At 37.5% G+C, this 18,983-nt stretch overlaps 2 protein-coding genes across 3 annotated transcripts in view; one reads left to right on the forward strand and one right to left on the reverse strand.

Annotated features, from left to right (window-relative positions):
• Positions 1–6,214: 6,214 nt before the first annotated feature.
• Positions 6,215–6,767, reverse strand: LOC104657097 (60S ribosomal protein L32). Its single transcript, XM_030928896.1, has one exon. It carries the CDS (start codon positions 6,691–6,693, stop codon positions 6,286–6,288), a length of 408 nt encoding a protein of 135 aa, XP_030784756.1. The 5' UTR covers positions 6,694–6,767; the 3' UTR covers positions 6,215–6,285.
• Positions 6,768–10,143: 3,376 nt separating this feature from the next.
• The window catches only part of ANKUB1 (ankyrin repeat and ubiquitin domain containing 1), a 31,929-nt gene continuing 23,089 nt past the window's right edge, over positions 10,144–18,983 (forward strand). The window contains exons 1-2 of one of the 2 annotated variants that reach the window (XM_030928914.1): positions 10,144–10,687; positions 12,063–12,178. Coding sequence is in view for 1 of the 2 variants with exons in the window: in XM_010356842.2 (XP_010355144.1) it covers positions 10,598–10,687; positions 12,035–12,178 (234 nt within the window). In the remaining variant the exon portion in view is untranslated. Of the gene's footprint in view, positions 10,688–12,034; positions 12,179–18,983 lie in introns of both variants that reach the window. The other variant, XM_010356842.2, reaches the window with a different exon arrangement.

The following is an 18,983-nucleotide window of genomic DNA, read 5'->3' on the forward strand; positions in this document are numbered from 1 at the left end:
CTATCCAAGAAAAAAATTTAAAAGTAATTTCATTTATTATAGTATCAAAAAGAATAAAATACTTAGAAAAGAATTTAACCAAGGAGGTAATAAAAGATCTGTACACTGGGATTAAGTGCAGTGTCTCATGCCTGTAATCCCAACACTTTGAGAGGCTGAGGTAGGAGGACTGCTTGATCATTTACAGGCAGCCTTCTTTGCACCTTTCAAATAAAACTACTAAACTAAATAAAATATATTTAGAGCTAGCCTTTAGCATACATCAAGCAGGTTTTGAGAATCCCTAGCTCCTGCCCCACAGTTTTTTCTACATGGAACCCTTACAATTGTATCTGAAATTGGATCCAGAAAAAAGAAAGATATCAGAGATTTAATTGTCAGCTATTGCCACCTCAAATTTGATCAGTTCTCACCGCTGACCCCAACACTCTTCTGCAAACTGCATGACCAAACACATTCTTAAGGCAGAGAAGCAAATCCACAGAATGGGGAATATTGAACAAAAATGACAACACAGCAGATCAGGAGAAGGCACTGTCCTAATCTGTGGGGCTTTGATGAATATGTAAGAGCTTTCTCTACAATTTAAACACAAGATAGGGGATGTGATATCAGAAAGGAGACTACTAAGCATGATGTGTTTGATTCTACTAAATGGGATAGTTGTTAAAGTTATAACTTAATTTACAAGTCCTGTATTGATATAAAACATTCCAAATAACACAATGGTACATAGTACTTCAATTAGCCTACTGCTTGTTCTATTTTCGTTGACAATAAACTGTGTTTTATAATTGCTATTTTCCTAAATACTGCTTATTTTCCTAGTTGTAGATTTATTTCCTGTTTACTGCTTGTTATTTCCTATATCAAGCATGAGTTTATTCTAGCTATTAGTTGCACAATTTCTCTTCCTTGAAAGAGTCTTTGCATCTAGTGATGAGCTCTAATGTCTGGAAATTCTCCCAGCTTCCATCTTGGTTATAGTTAAGTCTTTATTGATCTTAGCAATTTAATGAGATGCATCTGCCCCTAGTTTTTTCACTTCCAAATATAAAGACATGAGGGAACTGTTCAATTGCATTTGCCATGTGTTCAGATGATCCAAATAAAGACACCAGTTATATCAGATAATAATAATAAACAAATAATGCAAGATTAAAACCACTGCTTTGTGAAACTATTTTTAGGTGAATTTTAAAGGACAATATTCTTTTGCTTTTCTTTGTATTAAATTGGGAGGCAGCTGGGACAAAAATCTCTTTCTCTTTACAATTAATTTTTTTAAAAGCTCCATATAACTTCTAGTTCCTTGCTATTCAAAGTATGGTCCAGGGAGGCCAGGCACAGTGGCTCAAGACTGTAACCCCAGCACCTTGGGAGGTCAAAGCAGGCGGATCACTTGAGGTCAGGAGTTCAAAACCGGCCTGGCCAACATGGCAAAACCCTGTCTCTACTAAAAATAGCCAGGCGTGGTGGTGTGCATCTGGCTATAGAAATTATAGCGTCTGGCTATAGAAATTAGCAAGGCGTGGTGGTGTGCGTCTGTGTTCCCAGCTACTTGGGAGGCTGAGGCAGGAGAACCGTTTGAACTCAGGAGGTGGAGGTTGCAGTAAGCTGCGATCGTAGCTGTACTCCAACCTATGCGACAGAGCGAGACTTCATCCTCAGAAAACAACAACAACAAAACAAACAAACACAAAAACAAAGTATGGTCCAGGGAGTTTGCTTAAATTGAAAATAAATTGAAAATCCCAGGTCCCACTCTAGAACTTCTCAGTGAGAATCAACATATAAAAAGGATCACCAGATGATTCAAATGCACATTTATGCTTTCTTAGATGAAAAGAAAGAACAAAACTCAATGACAAATTTTAAAAGTCACAATAATAAAAGCATAGTTAGATGTTAAAAATAGATACTATCAATTCTTTCTCAACACACCAGCATTGACATTTTAATACCAAAGCAGATACTTCTAAGGTAAATAGTATCATAAAGGACCACCAATCATTCAGCATTGCTCTACAATACTATTCACCATGTAATGTAAAATTCTTCTTGTTATTCTGTACATATCCATAACATGTATGGCATGTATCAATATATCATAAATCAGAAAATATTTTAAAGTCAATATAAGCGTGTAATTATTTCAAAGCTTTTATATATATATATACTTTAAGTTCTGGGATACATGTGCAGAATACACAGGTTTGTTACATAGGTATACACATGCCATGGTGGTTTGCTGCACCCATCAATCCATCATCTACATTACATATTTCTCCTAATGCTATCCCTCCCCCAGCTCCCCCACCCCCCGACAGGCCCTGGTGCATGATGTTCCCCTCCCTGTGTCCATGTGTTCTCATTGTTCAACTCCCACTTATGAGTGAGAACATGCAGTGTTTGGTTTTCTGTTCCTGTGTTAGTTTGCTGAGAATGATGGTTTCCAGTTTCATCCATTTCCCTGCAAAGGACATGAACTCATCCTTTTTTATGGCTGCATCGTATTCCATGGTGTATATGTGCCACATTTTCTTAATCCATTCTATCATTGATGGGCATTTAGGTTGGTTCCAAGTCTTTGCTATTGTGAATGGTGCTGCAATAAACATGAGTGTGCAGGTGTCTTTATAGTAGAATGATTTATAACCCTTTGGGTATATACCCACTAATGGAATTGCTGGGTCAAATGGTATTTCTGGTTCTAGATCTTTGAAAAATTGCCACACTGTCTTCCACAATGGTTGAACTCATTTACACTCCCACCAACAGTGTAAAAGCTCTCCTATTTCTTCACATCCTCTCCAGCATCTGCTGCTTCCTGACTTTTTAATGATCACCATTCTAACTGTCATGAGATAGTATCTCATTGCGGTTTTGATTTGCATTTCTCTAATGACCAGTGATGGGCTTTTTAAAATACGTTTGTTGCCCACATAAATGTCTTCTTTTGAGAAGTGTTCTGTTCATATTCTTTGCTCACTTTGTGATGGGGTTGTTTTTTTCTTGTAAATTTGTTTAAGTTCCTTGTAGATTCTGGATATTAGTCCTTTGTCAGATAGATAGATTACAAAAATTTTCTCCCATTCTGCAGGTTGCCTATTCACTCTGATGATAGTTTCTTTTGCTGTGCAGAAGCTCTTTAGTTTAATTAGATCCCGTTTGTCAATTTTGGCTTTTGTTGCCATTGCTTTTAGTGTTTTAGTCATAAAGTCTTTGCCCATGCCTATGTCCTGAATGGTATTGCCTAGGTTTTCTTCTAGGGTTTTTATGGTTTTAGGTCTTACATTTAAGCCTTTAATCCATCTCGAGTTAATTTTTGTATAAGGTGTAAGGAAGGGGTCCAGTTTCAGTTTTCCACATACGGCTAGCCAGTTTTCCCAACACCATCTATTAAATAGAGAATCCTTTCCCCCATTGCTTGTTTTTGTCAGATTTGTCAAAGATCAGATGTTTGTAGATGTGTTATTTCTAAGGCCTCTGTTCTGTTCCATTGGTCTATATCTCTGTTTTGGTACCAGTACCATGCTGTTTTGGTTACTGTAGCATTGTAGTATAGTTTGAAGTCAGGTAGTGTGATGCCTCCAGCTTTGTTCTTTTTGCTTAGGATTGTCTTGGCTATACTGGCTCTTTTTAGGTTCCATATGAAATTTAAAGTAGATTTTTTCTAATTCTGTGAAGAAAGTCAATGGTAGCTTGATAGGAATAGCATTGAATCTATAAATTACTTTGGGCAGTGTGGCCATTTTCACGATATTGATTCTTCCTATCCATGATCGTGGAATGTTTTTCCATTTGTCTGCATCCTCTCTTATTCCCTTGAACAGTGGTTTGTAGTTCTACTTGAAGAGATCCTTCACATCGCATGTAAGTTGTATTCCTAGGTGTTTTATTATCTTTGTAGCAATTGTGAATAGGAGTTTGCTCATGATTTGGCTGTTTGTCTATTATTGGTGTATAAGAATGCTTGTGATTTTTGCACATTGATTTTGTATCCTGAGACTGCTAAAGTTGCTTATTAGCTTAAGGAGATTTTGGTCTGAGACGATGGGGTTTTCTAAATATACAATCATGTCATCTGCAAACAGGGACAATTTGACAACACTTTTTAAAGGAACCTAAAGAGTTAAATTATAATAGGGAGAATGCTACACTTTAAGCTCAGAAATAAGAATCAAGAAACTGATCTCCATTTTTGAAATATAGAAGACGACAGTGGACTAAAATATTAGTCACTGATTGTGGCATGGCTGTTTCTTTCCACGTGCATCCAGATCTTCTTGTAACACTATTTTTCCTTCTCTTTCTATCTTGGTATGTGTCATCTTGCTATTTATTTGTTTTCCCTGCATTTAATCTAATTATTCCCTACTGTTATTCCCAGTAAGCAATTCTTTCCTAATTCATTACATTTATTTTTTTTAGCCCTAGTATTTGACCATTTTAGCTCTTTTTCCATGTTTAGTCCTAGTATTTGTCTTTAAACAGAGCTTCCTTGTTTATTAGTTACTTAAATATTGTGTTTGCCCTCCCCTGATTCCCTACCTATTCTTACTCTCCTCTCCACCCCAAAGACACATACACACATATACACACTACACTGGAAGCTCCATGTCTTGTTCACTGCAATAATCCAGCACAGAACAGTGCCTGACACATATTAGGGGCTCAGTGCTGTTCAGCTTAGAAAATGATACTCAGAAGTGCGTCACTTTGGCATACTGAGTCCTTTGAACTAAAGAAAACTGGAAGGTCTCAGAAGCAACCTCAGAAGCAAAGTCTCTTTTGACCTTCTCCTGCCTTCTGGTTTCCCACACTCCCTCCTCCCCTGAAGGGAGTCAAAAAAAACCAGTATTCCTCTTCCCCAAGGCAGGTCGTAAAAACTCGAACTCCTCACCTCTAATGTGAGCTATAAAATCTAGAAAGGTGACTCTCTCCCTTCTTCCTTAAAGACCCTCATTCCAGAGGGGTCCTGTCCTACACCTGGGAGGAAGGGGTGCTACACAGAGAGGCCAAGAAGACTATGAACAGACAGGCCTTGCTGAGTTTTCCCCCTCAGTCAATTACCATTAGATTATAGTCAATTACCATTAGATCTTTATCCAATTTCATTTCTACATGGGTGTTCATTCTTCACATCAAATCTAAGCATTAAAATGGACAGTTTTCCCTGGGTCTTTGAACCTTCATTTCTGAAGTCCCTGTGTCACTAAAACTTTGATTGAATAGATTTGTTACGCTTTTCTCTTATTAATCTGTCTTTTGTTATAGGAGTGTTGGCCATGACCCTTAAGATGGATGAAGAAGGATACCACAACTTTCCTACAGTGTGCATGTACTGAATGAATAAATGAATTAAGAATATATCTTATCTCAGATCAAATGTGTCTTCACCTCCATACCTTCTATTTTATTTGCACCTATCTTATACTTCATCCTACAATACAGTCCCTGGTCCAGGTGTTTTGGACATCTGTCATCTTCCCTACTCACAGCAAATCCCTTAAGATCATATTTAGGACCAAATCTTCCAAAGACCTAGCATGTTCCATTGCATGTAGGAGGTCCCCAGTAGGCTAATTAACTTAGTTTTACCACTCTTAGAAAAAGAAAAATAACTCAAAAAGGGCCTCTAGATGCTAAGGCAAGCTGTTTCTAAATTGCAACTGAGAGAATCAAGTGTAATCTTTATCATTTTAAGCTGTCTCTAAACTGCTATGAGTTTTTCAAGTCTACCTGTCATTTCATTGTTACAAGGCAATTTTTAAAGATATTAATCTAGCTTGTCTATTCATCCATTGTGAGACTCTGGGCTAGGCCACTGGGGATACAAAGGAGAATAAGACACTGCCCCACCATCAGGAAGCTCACAGTCTAATGGAGGAGGCTGTCACTGACATAATAAATTAATGCAGTATAAAAGACCCTATAGTTAAAGAATATATGATGCAGCAGGAGAATCGAGAAAAAAAACTGGGACATCAAGAAGGCTTCTTAGAAGGGCTGCAAGTTGGACTTTTTTTTTTTTTCATTTTATTTCATTTAATGCATTCACATGGATCAAAATTTAAAAAGAATAAAAAGATAATATAAACACTCTATTAAGTCCTGGTGAGGATGTGGAGAAACAGGAACTGAACTGTCATTCATTACTGGTGGGAATGCAAAATGGTACAGTCACTCCAGAAGACAGTTTGGCAGTTTCTTTTTTTTTTTTTTTTTTTTTTTTTTGCAGTTTTTACATTTATTTAAACAGAAAACGTGCACACCAGCTGTCTACTCATTTTCTTCACTGCGCAGCCTGGCATTGGGGTTGGTGACTCTGATGGCCAGCTGGGCGGCTCTTTCCACGATGGCTTTGCGGTTCTTGGAGGAAACATTGTGAGCAATCTCGGCACAGTAAGATTTGTTGCACATCAGCAGCACTTCCAGCTCCTTGACGTTGTGGACCAGGAACTTCCGGAATCCACTGGGCAGCATGTGCTTTGTTTTTTTGTTGCTCCCATAACCAATGTTGGGCATCAAGATCTGGCCCTTGAATCTTCTACGAACCCTGTTGTCAATGCCTCTGGGTTTCCGCCAGTTCCGCTTAATTTTGACATATCGGTCTGACTGGTGCCGGATAAACTTCTTGGTTCTTTTTTTGACGATCTTGGGCTTCACAAGGGGTCTGAGGGCGGCCATGATGCCTTTTGGGAAAGGAGCAGCCCCGAGGAGGAGATGGCTGCCACCTCCGTAGGCAGCGCCGAGGAAAAGAGAAGGGCGGCAGTTTCTTACAAAACTAAACATACTCTTACCACATGATCCAGCAGTCATGATCCTTGGTGTTTCTCCAAAGGAGTCGAAAACTTCAAACAAAAACCTGTATACAGATATTTATGCGAGTTTTATTTATAATTTCCAAAACTTGGAAGCAACCAAGATGTTCTTCATTGCCAGGATTGGGAGACAGGCAAAGGAAGTGGGGGATGAATAAACAGAACACAGAGGATTTTTAGGGCAGTGAAACTACCCTCTATGATGCTATAATGGTGTATACAGGTCATTATACATTTGTCAAAACCCATAAAATATACAACAAGAGTGTTGTACAACACCCTAGTGTAAACTATGGACTTTGGGTGATAATGATGTATCAATCTATGTTCACCATTTGTAAAAAAATGAACCATTCTGGTTCAGGATTTTGATAGTGAAGGATACTCTCATATGTGGAGGTAGCAGGTATATGGGAACTCTCTGTACTTTCCACCCAATTTTGCTGCAAACCTAACACTGCTCTAAAAAATAAAATAAAAATAAAAATAAAATAAAATATATTTAAAATAAAAATATAATACAATGAAAAATATTGTCCTCACCCTTGATGCTTAAGTCTCCTCTCCACAGGCACCAAATTTTCTAGTTTTCTGAATATATTTCCAGGGATTTTGAGGTATACGCACAAAACAGATTTATATCTATAGATAAAGATATAGATGTGATTTTTCCCTTTTTTTCCGCAAATGGCAATGTACTACACACTGTATTTTACACCTTGCTTTTTTCATAAAATGATATACCTTAAAGATTTTTCAATAGTGGTGTACAAAAAACTTCTTTGTTCTTTTCAATAGCTGTATAGTCTTGTATGAATGAAAAATAATTTGTTTAATCAGTTCCCTATTGATGGACATGAAAGGTGTTTCTAATCTTTTGCTATTACAAACAACTCTGCAATGAATAATGACATACCTATATCATTTTGCAAATAACCATATAAATATTTGTAAAAATAAAGTCCTAAAAATTAAATCATTGGGTCAAAGAATATGTGCATTTGTAATTTTGATATATATTTCCAAATTTTCCTTTATATAGGGTTGTACCAAATCACATTCCCTATGACAAAGTATCATTGGAACAGACTCAGCAAGAGTGTGCAATCAAACTTTTGGATCTTTTCCAATTTCCTGGTAAAAAATGGCATCATGTCCTTAAAATGTTTGTGGGTGCTCTTTATATATTAAATGCACCTTTTACATGTATGAAGAATTGCAGGTATTTTTCTTTTTTCTTTTTTTTTTTTTTTTTTTTTTTTTTTTTTTTTTTTTTTTTTGAGGTGGAGTCTCACTCTGTCACCAGGCTAGAGTGCAGAGGCGCGATCTCAGCTCACTGCAACCTCCACCTCCCGGGTTTAAGCGACTCTCCTGCCTTAGCCTCCCGAGTAGCTGGGACTACAGGCACCCGCCACCACGCCTGGCTAATTTTTGTATTTTTAGCAGAGACAGGGTTTCACCATGTTGACCAGGATCATCTCGATCTCTTGACCTTGTGATCCGCCCAACTCGACCTCCCAAAGTGCTGGGATTATAGGCTTGAGACACCGTGCCTGGCTGCAGATATTTTTCTAACTTTATTTATCCCCAGCTTTATGTCAAATTATTTTTCCATGTAGATTTTAAAAAATAGTTGAATTTATCAATTTTTTTTTACAGCTTTAGGAATTTTTGTCACAGTTAGAAAGGTCTTATTACTCAAGATGATTGAAAAATCTCCTAAAATATAAGAAGACTTAAAGTTTTCATGATTCAATTTTTCCCATTTAAATTTTTAAACTCGTTTTAGACTCGTTTTTAATTTCTGCTGCTGCAAGGTAAAAAGTAAGGCTCCAGTTTTTTTTTTTTTTTTTCAGGTGACTGCTTGGTTAATCCAACACTATTAATAATTTATCTTATTTCCCCACTCCACCTCCACTGATGTTAGATGTCACTTTTACCATACACTAAATTCTTGTATGTATTTGAATCCATTTCTATGCTTTCTATTTTTACCTTGATTTCTCTGACTCTTCATATGCCAGTACAATCCCGTTTTAATTACTGTAGCCTTATATTAAATTCTAACATCTAGTAGGTGAGTGCTCCCTCATTACTCTTCTTTCCCAGTTTTTCCAGCTATCCTTGCCTGCTTTCTGTATATGAATTTTAGAACCATCTTGCTTACATAAACAAAAAAATCTTGCTGTTATTTTTATTGAGATAATATTAATTTCTAGATGAATTTAGGAAGAATTGATGACTTGAAATAATTTTGAACCTTCCTTCCAAAGTTATGATATACCTGCCACTTGTTCAGCCCTTTTTTTATGTTTATTGATTGTATTTTTATGTTTATGTTATACAGCTCTTACACATTTCTTGTTAAGATTATTCTTTCTCTCTTTCTCTCTCTCTCTATCCCTCTCTCTCCACTCCCCCTTCTTTCTTTCTTTTTTTTTTGGAGACAGAGTCTCACTCTGTTGCCCAGGCTGGAGTGCAGTGGTGTGATCTCAGCTCACTGCAACCTCCGCCTCCAGGGTTCAAGTGATTCTTGTGCCTCAGCCACCAGAGTAGCTAGGATTACAGGCGTACACCACCACACCTGGCTAATTTTTGTATTTTTAGTAGAGACAAGGTTTCACCATGTTGGCCAGGCTGATCTTGAACTCCTGACCTCAAGTGATCTGCCCGACTTGGCCTCCCAAAGTGCTGGGATTACAGGCGTGAGCCACCACGCCTGGCCAAATTTATTCTTAACACATTATCTTTCCTTTTAAAAATGCAGTATTTTCTTTTATTATATCAAACAGATTCTTGCTATGTTCCCCAGGCTGGAGTGCAGTGGCTATTCGCAGGGGCAATCACAGCGCATTACACCCCTAAACTTCCGGGCTCAAACTATCCTCCCATCTCAGTTTCCTGAGTACGTGGGATCGCAGGCACATGTCAATAAGTGAGCTTATTTGCTCACTTATTGAGGGGGTTTGAAATATTTTCCACCAACACTAAGTGGGGGTTGAAGGAGATAACAATGGGAAATTGTTCTAAATAACATAAAGGCAAGGATTAAAGAAAATACCAACTATATTGTGTTGCTACTCAGCAGATTCTATTATAGAGAAATCGGAAGAGAAAGCCACAGAATGATTTGCCTACACATTCATCTCCCTGGTGCAAGTGGGTATTGTTCTGTACTCTGTGGCAGGATTATAAATACTGCCAGAGAACAAGTACACAAAGTTGTTATGGAAACCAGAATGTTTCAGCTCAGAGTTATTTACAGAGAACTTTCAGGATTATCACATTCAATAAAATCAACTCTTGTTTTGCTTCACCCTGTGCTAGTGCATCCCAATCAAATATCTATTTTTAAGGTTTCTTCAATCAGCTGTACTTATGTAAATAAGAATTCAGGAGTCAGTTGATGGGGACCACATCACAGAAGTGTAATTTATAAGTAGCATTTTTGTATCAAGTGCTTGAAGCTTGTCCATACTTGCCTCAACCATTGTCAAGTTTGCTGGTTTCCGTAATATAGGAATAAGGTGGCTATTGACTACTGCCTTCAGCAGATAAATATTTCCTCCACTGTAGCTGGTGTCTGTGTTGCCTGATACTGTGGCACTGTGGGACTAGGCTCTTCACATTCTGCAACTTACTTTTGAGGCTAGACAGTGACCGCTGCCTCTGGCTATTTTTGTCCTTAATTGTGAACTGGAATTTTTCCAGCCATCCAGGAGGATCTTTGAAAAAGTTGGGTATTTTTTGTTTGAAAAGGTAATTGTACAATGAGGATTTTCATCGCTTTTGAAGGATCTTTTGAACCATTTGATGTTTCAGCAGATGAAACTGTGGAGGTTGTCAAGCTGATGATAAAGGTATGTACTTCATTCCCAAGCCATCAAAATGTATATTAATTTTAACAGTGCAGTGCATTTAAAAATGTACAAAGGGTAGAGATGCTATTGGCACCTTTTCAGCAAAAACGGAATGAAAACTATTTGAAAATACTATTATTTGCTTACACAATAGATTTATAAGAAGACAGTAACTCTGGTGGTGTTAGACAAGAAAACAAAAAGAGCCAGTCAATTCCCAAGAAAACAAAAACAAAAGTCTGACTTCTTTTTGGGGAATGTGTGGGTTGTACACAGGCCAGATAATATTATTGCAATTCTTCGTAAAAGGACAAAAGCAAGACACTAACTTCAGGCTATGTAAGTGGGATATGCCAGTCATCAGATAAATGTCTTATTTGGTGAGCAAACAACTACAAAGAACCGAAGGATTTTGGAAGCAGAGAGGACTTTAGAGAACTTGTGAGCTATGGCTTCATTTTGCATTCAGGAAAAACTGAAGCTCAGAAAGGTTGACTATCTTACCTAGGATCACAGAGCCAGAATAAGAAATAACTTGTGTACAGTATCTTCCTTATAAATTTCATGTAAATGTTCACTCTAAAGTAAAAAATTAAGCAAAATATTTAGTTTCTGATCATCAAATATTTAATTTGGAGACGGTCATTCCTACTTGCTAAGCAGCATTTACTGAACCATAGTTACATGATATTCAGATTATTACGATGTCTGAAATCTAAATCTTGTAACACAAGGGACCTTAACCTCTATGTTTTATGAATCCCTTTGGAAGTCTGGTGAAGTCTATAGACTGCTTCTCAGAATGTCTTTAAATGCATAAAATAAAACAGATATAATAGAAATGAAATTTGTTATATTAAAATACATTTTCAAATATTAAAAAGCCCAAATGTATGATACAGTGACATGTGGACTTCCTAATTAACACATTAACTAACAAGTTCTAGCAGCTCATCTAATAACTATTGTATTTTCAAATACAGATTAGTAGAAATAATATTTTGAAATATATGCAACAACTATAATGTGATATGAAAACATCTGTGACTGCGATTGGTGTCAGTCACAGGTGCAGCAACTACTCCTACTTTAATTAGCTGTCCTACATGTGTAATTGAAAGAAAATCTCAATTTCATTTAGAGTTAATAAAATAAAGATGTAGTTTCTTCCCACCTAAATTCTATCCATAAAGAAGTTCTCTAAGTTAAGAACCCCTATTTAATACTTCTTCCGTTTGTCCCAATTATAATGCCCAGAGGAAAAAAATGTAAAGGGAAAGAGAGTACATTTCTGGTCTAGTAATGTAGAAATGTACTGTTTTCATCATATGCCTATTGATTTTTAAGGATTATTTCCACATTCCTCTCTCTGAAGACAAACAAGGCAGGCGGTATCTGGAGTTAATGTATGCTGGAGCCGCTCTAAAGGACAGTTGGAATCTTGCTGATGTTGGAATATCTTTCTGCTCAACTCTCAAATGCTTTGTTAAGGTATGATGGTCAGGGTAACATTTGTCTAAGACATCTATCTCATTTTGAATAAAGTTGGGGATAAGTTAACCAAAATAATTCCATAACTTAAAAAGAAATTGTCTCTCTTGCCTTCTCCTTACTTCCATTTGTATAACGGGTCTTATGCATGCTTTGTGCTATAAGGGGAAGTAAGATATGGAGAAGGGATAGAGTTGCCCCCTTTTTACTCTTCTTCCTCTTGCCTCCCCACGCCCTTTATTGCCTGCCCAGTCCTGCCATCACAGAACCAATATGAAAACAAAGCCAAGGGAATTCCAGATCTGGAATTTGATGTGGGAAGAAGAGCATTAGATCATTTCAGTGGGGCCACAGTGATTACCAGTAGTGGAATGAGGAAGGAGAAGAAATTCTCAGTAGCAATAAGAATGAAAGGGAATTTTCTACATCCAAATCCAGCCAAAGTAGCCATTCCAATTAGGTGTACATGCAATAAAGATTTTTTTCATTTATAGAGGGTCCTTAATCAATGGTGCTTAACTTAAGATACACAGTTGGGCTTTAAGAACCTAAAAAACCCCTAAAGTTGTAATATAAATAAAATTAATGTGCCTGGAGATTTTCTGAGTCTAAGATCCTGTATGCACAACAATTTTTTAAAGGAATGAGTGGTCCAAATAATTTAAATGCTGCTGCTCTAGGGAAGAAGTATTATCCTGTATTAGTGCTTTACCGTATATAAAAATATGAACCTTAAGAAACTTAGTAAAGTATACATTCTCCACTAAATGGGTCACCAAGTTTCTCATATTTAACATTTAAAAAAATTATGGTAGTCAAAGTTAACTCTTTCTTTTAATATGTGTTAGTACTTGACTAAATGGATGTTTAAAAGTAATACTCTGGGCCGGGTGTGGTGGCTTACACCTGTAATCCCAGCACTTTGGGAGGACAAGGTGGGAGAATCACGAGGTCAGGAGATAGAGACCATCCTGGTCAACATGGTGAAACCCCATCTCTACTAAAAATACAAAAATTAGCTGGGCGTGGTGGCACAATCCTGTAGTCCCAGCTACTCGTGAGGCTGAGGCAGGAGAATCACTTGAACTCGGGAGGGGGAGGTTGCAGTGAGCCGAGCTCGAACCACTACACTCCAGCCTGGGCAAGAGTGAGACCCTGTCTCAAAAAAACAAACAAACAAACAAAAAAGGAATATTCTTCAATATTTATTATTAAGTAGGAAAGACAAGTCACAGAATAATGATCATTGGATCATCCCATTTACGTAAACAAAAGACCATATTTACAAACGTTTTTAATGTTTTCTTTTCTCCCTCTTTTACTCAGAAAATGGAAGTATAACATTACATTTCAAAGCAGACCGAATTCCAGCCATTTCTTAATGTCTTCTCTTTATATCTGTAAATATATTTCCATACTATGTTTTTGGTGCCGTACAGGATCAGCTCTCTAAAATTTCCCAGAATTCTGTAATGCCAATCATAAGGTTCAAGAGTTTTTATTGTTTGCTTGCTTAGAGATGGTAGTGTAAGTTCAACACTAACATTTGAGCTGACTGGAAGATTCTGATGGCTTTTCAGGGATGTAGACAAAGTTTTTAACAATATAGATAGGATACTTTTATTTAACTAAGTTATTATACAACATTTTAAAATTTATTTTTTAATAGGTAGTATGTTCACATGGTTCTCAATTCAAAAGGAACAAAAAGATACACAGTAAAAGTCTCCTGGCCAGGTGTAGTGGCTCACACCTGTGACCCAGCAGTTTAGGAGGCTGAGGTGGGTGGATCACCTGAGGTCAGGAGTTCGAGACCAGTCTGGCCAACATGGTGAAACCCCATCTCTAATAAAAATACAAAAATTAGCTGGGTGTGGTGGGCACACCTGTAATCCCAGCTACTCAGGAGGCTGAGGCAGGAGAATTGCTTGAACCCAGGAGGCGGAGGTTATAGTAAGCCGATATCACACCACTGTACTCCAGCCTAAGTGATACAGTGAGACTCCGTTTCAAAAAAAGAAAAAGAAAAAACTCTCCCTCCTCTGGCCCCCAGTTTCCCTCCCCAGATGCAACCTATGTTCACAGTTTTACTTACAAAAAAATTTCCTAAATTCTGCCAATAAAGCATCATATATCACAGTGATGCAAGCTTCACGCTGAACTCTTTTACCTGAAGTTTTAAACTGCTAATTCTATAAATAGAAAGCAGGGGTAAAAGAGGTTATTCAATGCAACCAACCTGAGCAAGATGGTGAGACCCCATCTCTACAAAAATATTTTTAAAATTATCCAGGTGTGGTGGTGCACACCTATAATCCCAGCTACTTGTGAGGCTGAGGCAGGAGGATCAATTGAACCCAGCCTGTTCAAGAGAGTGAGACCTGTCTCAAAAAAAAGAAAGGAGTTTATTCAAGAGAGCCAGGGCAGAAGTCACAGGACTGGACAACACACAGAGTTTGATTAAAAATTCTCAAGTTCCCTGAAATTTTATTAATTGTACTCTTCATTCTGTCCAGTAGAATCACATTTAGAGAATATTCCAGGCCTGAAAGAGTACAGTCATACCAGTTCTATCATGCTTGATCTATCTCAGGTTACCAAGGCTGATTTCCAAGTCATGTTAGTTGCTTTACTGAATAATTAAATATATATATACATTTAAGTAGTACCTTTCCTACTTAACTATGTTTAATCATGTTACTTTGTGAAAGTTAGTTTGCCTTGAGAGAGATAGAAGATGCCACAGTAAGGGAGGGAATGAATCCCTGAAGTGCAACTCTTTAGCATCTCTAAATTTTGGTACAACTTAGAAATATCATAATGTGAACCCAAAACTTTTGTAAAGTTCAAAAACTTGGCAAGTAAGTGGCTTTTCTTTCTAAAAAGGTACAAGTAGATATTATGTCTCACGAAATGAATCCAAAATAGTTGGCTTCTTTATAGTGCTCATATTTTTGTGTGCTTACAAGGTTCTGCTTGTGTGAAAAAGAGGGAAAGACACTGGATAAATACAGAGATTATCTACTGTGAAATACATTCTTTAAATAGTCAGTACTTTTTCCAGCTTCCCTGTATATTATGCTTTTCTTTTAATGGTAATATAGACATATTTGGAAAAGAAATGGAAATAGGGGTAATATAAGAATAGTGGGAAAAGAACATTGTATTCTCACCACTTCTATTCAACATAGTGTTGGAAGTTCTGGCTAGGGCAATCAGGCAGGAGAAAGAAATAAAGGGTATTCAATTAGGAAAAAAGGAAGTCAAATTGTCCCTGTTTGCAGGTGACATGATTGTATATTTAGAAAAGCCCATCATCTCAGACCAAAATCTCCTTAAGCTAACAAGCAACTTCAGCAAAGTCTCAGGATAAAAAATCAATGTGGAAAAATCACGAGCATTCCTATACACCAATAACAGACAAACAGAGAGCCAAATCAGGAATGAACTCCCATTCACAATTGCTACAAAGAGAATAAAATGCCTAGGAATCCAACTTACAAGGGATGTGAAGGCCCTCTTCAAGGAGAACTACAAACCACTGCTCAACGAAATAAAAGAGGACACAAACAAATGGAAGAACATTCCATGCTCATGGATAGGAAGAATCAATATTGTGAAAATGACCATACTGCAGAAGGTAATTTATAGATTCAATGCCATCCCCATTAAGCTACCAATGACTTTCTTCACAGAATTGGAAAAAACTACTTTAAAGTTCATATGGAACCAAAAAAGAGCCTGCATTGCCAAGACAACGCTAAGCCAAAAGAACAAAGTTGGAGGCATCACACTACCTGACTTCAAACTATACTACAAGGCTACAGTAACCAAAACAGCATGGTACTGGTACCAAAACAGAAATATAGACCAATGGAACAGAACAGAGCCCTCAGAAATAATACCACACATTGACAACCATCCGATCTTTGACAAACCTGACAAAAACAAGAAATGGGGAAAGGATTCCCTATTTAATAAATGGTGCTGGGAAAACTGGCCAGCCATATGTAGAAAGTTGAAATTGGATCCCTTCCTTACACCTTATATAAAAATTAATTCAGGATGGATTAAAGATGTAAATGTTAGACCTAAAGCCATAAAAACACTAGAAAAAAACCTAGGCAATACCATTCAGGACATAGGCATGGGCAAAGACTTCATGTTTAAAACACCAAAAGCAATAGCAACAAAAGCCAAAATTGACAAATGTTATCTAATTAAACTAAAGAGCTTCTGCACAGCAAAAGAACCTACCAGCAGAGTGAACAGGCAACCTACAAAATGGGAGAAAATTTTTACAATCTACCCATCTGACAAGGGGCTAATATCCAGAATCTACAAAGAACTTAAACAAATTTACTAGAAAAAATCAAAGAACCCCATCAAAAAGTGGGAGAAGGATATGAACAGACACTTCTCAAAAGAAGACATTAATGCAGGCAACAGACACATGAAAAAATGCTCATCATCACTGGCCATCAGAGAAATACAAATCAAAACCACAATGAGATACCATCTCACATCAGTTAGAATGGCAATCATTAAAAAGTCAGGAATCAACAGGTGCTGGAGAGGATGTGGAGAAATAGGAACACTTTTACACTGTTGGTGGGACTGTAAACTAGTTCAGCCATTGTGGAAGACAATGTGGCAATTTCTCAAGGATCTAGAACTAGAAATACCATTTGACCCAGACATCCGATTACTGGGTATATACCCAAAGGATTCAAAATCATGCTGCTATAAGGACACATGCACACATATGCTTATTCTGGCACTATTCACAATAGCAAAGACTTGGAACCAACCCAAATGCCCATCAATGATAGACTGGATTAAGAAAATGTGGCACATATATACCATGGAACACTATGCAGCCATAAAAAAGTATGAGTTCCTGTCCTTTGTAGAGACATGGATGAAGCTGGAAACCATCATTCTGAGCAAACTATTGCAAGGACAGAAAACCAAACACCGCATGTTCTCACTCATAGGTGGGAATTGAACAATGAGAACACTTGGACACAGGGTGGGGAACATCACACACCGGGGCCTGTCATAGGGTGAGGAGAAGGGGGAGGGATAGCATTAGGAGATATACCTAATATAAATGACGAGTTAATGAGTGCAGCACACCAACATGGTACATGTATACATATGTAACAAACCTGCACATTGTGCACATGTACCCTAGAACTTAAAGTATAATAATAATAATAATAATAATAATAATAATAATAAAAGAACATTATATTAACTTTTCCTTCTTTGGAAAACAACTCTTATGGAAGCCACAATCAATATTTTCTATGGTATATACCTCTAATTTCTATTAATACAAGAGTCAGTCCTGACCATTCATTGCTGATGCTGTTGCATTTCACTGTGTTCCTATAAACAACGGCATGAGGCACTGCAAAAGTCTATGTTTTTGTACAACATGCAGAGGCACTATCACTTTTGCCCCCTTCATTTTAACCTGTGTTATCATGGAAACGATTGCTTAAGTTTTGTCCACTGTTTTCACCCAGTGCTTAGAATAGTACCTAAGACACATAGTAGGCTGTACATAAATAGATATTAATAAATGAATTGATAAGGGTTTGAGAGGTAAAGTATGGAAACTAACAAGATGGTATATGATTGTCTCCAATTCATAGCAAGGTACTGAGATGCATTTCAGGGATCCATTCCCTCCCTTACTGTGGCATTTCCCATTTTTCTCTACTGTTAGGGCAAAGTTCTCCCCAGTATTTTTGGCTTTTCCCCTGACCAACATCAAGGTTCCTAGTTGGAAGCAGCAGAAACAAAGCCTAGATAATTTAAGCAGAAAATAAATATTGAAAAGCTATTGAGTAGTTTTCGGAAGATTGGAGAATCAGTCTTAGAGATTATGCAGCCAGAAACAACATCTAAAGCATGCCCTGGAACTAATCTAGGAAGTTCACCACTACAGACAACACTGAGCCCTCAAAGCAGGCACTGGACATGGTGCCAGCCCTGCTGCCAGGCCAGCAACTTCAGAAATGCCATTGCCCACAGACTTTCCTGTGTCTGTTGCTTCTCTGCCTTAGTGGCTCCTAATTCAAAGTGGGGGTAGATAGGCAGGTCTGATTGGGAGCACCTTGTCACCTGTCCATGCCCTACTGCAAAGGGGGCCACTATCCAGCAGGTTGTGCTTTTCAGAGTGTGAAGTGGGCTCAGCCTCCCTAGGACTCCTCCTGGTTTCCCTGCCTCCTTCTATAACCAGACTTGTACCAACCAAGTGCTGGGGTCAGAACATAGTTAATCCCTCCTGACATCCCTGGAATGTTGTGAAAAGTTGTGTTATGCTGAGAGAATGACTGTAGTACCATTGAGTAGATGTCTATCAGATAAGTTAGAGAAGTTTGTACTATCTTGACAAGTCTAAAGTTGATTCAAAATGATAAACATTTTAGCTTTCAAAAGGTACTGTTAATGTATAAACACAAAAATCCAGGAAATATATATGTGGTTTTACATTTATGTATTTTTATACACAAAAGTATGTATAAACATGTTTCTTTAAAATTTACACATGAAAGCATGTTTCTTAAAAATGGCCCTCTTTTCTAAGATGAGCCATAAAAAAAGGTATGAAAAGAATCTGGCGAAGAAAGGTGTTCCAATTCAGTGTCCAAGATTCCACGGATAATCTCTCCAGAATGACTACCACACAAGAGGAGAAGTTTATGAAGACATCTCACTGGAATTCATTCGGTTCAACAAAAACAAACATTATTTCCCCTTTTGTTCACTCTGGAAGAGTTCAGCAAGCTTC

The sequence above is a fragment of the Rhinopithecus roxellana genome, chromosome 1 (assembly GCF_007565055.1).
Source record: "Rhinopithecus roxellana isolate Shanxi Qingling chromosome 1, ASM756505v1, whole genome shotgun sequence".
Taxonomy (NCBI): Eukaryota; Metazoa; Chordata; class Mammalia; order Primates; family Cercopithecidae; genus Rhinopithecus; species Rhinopithecus roxellana.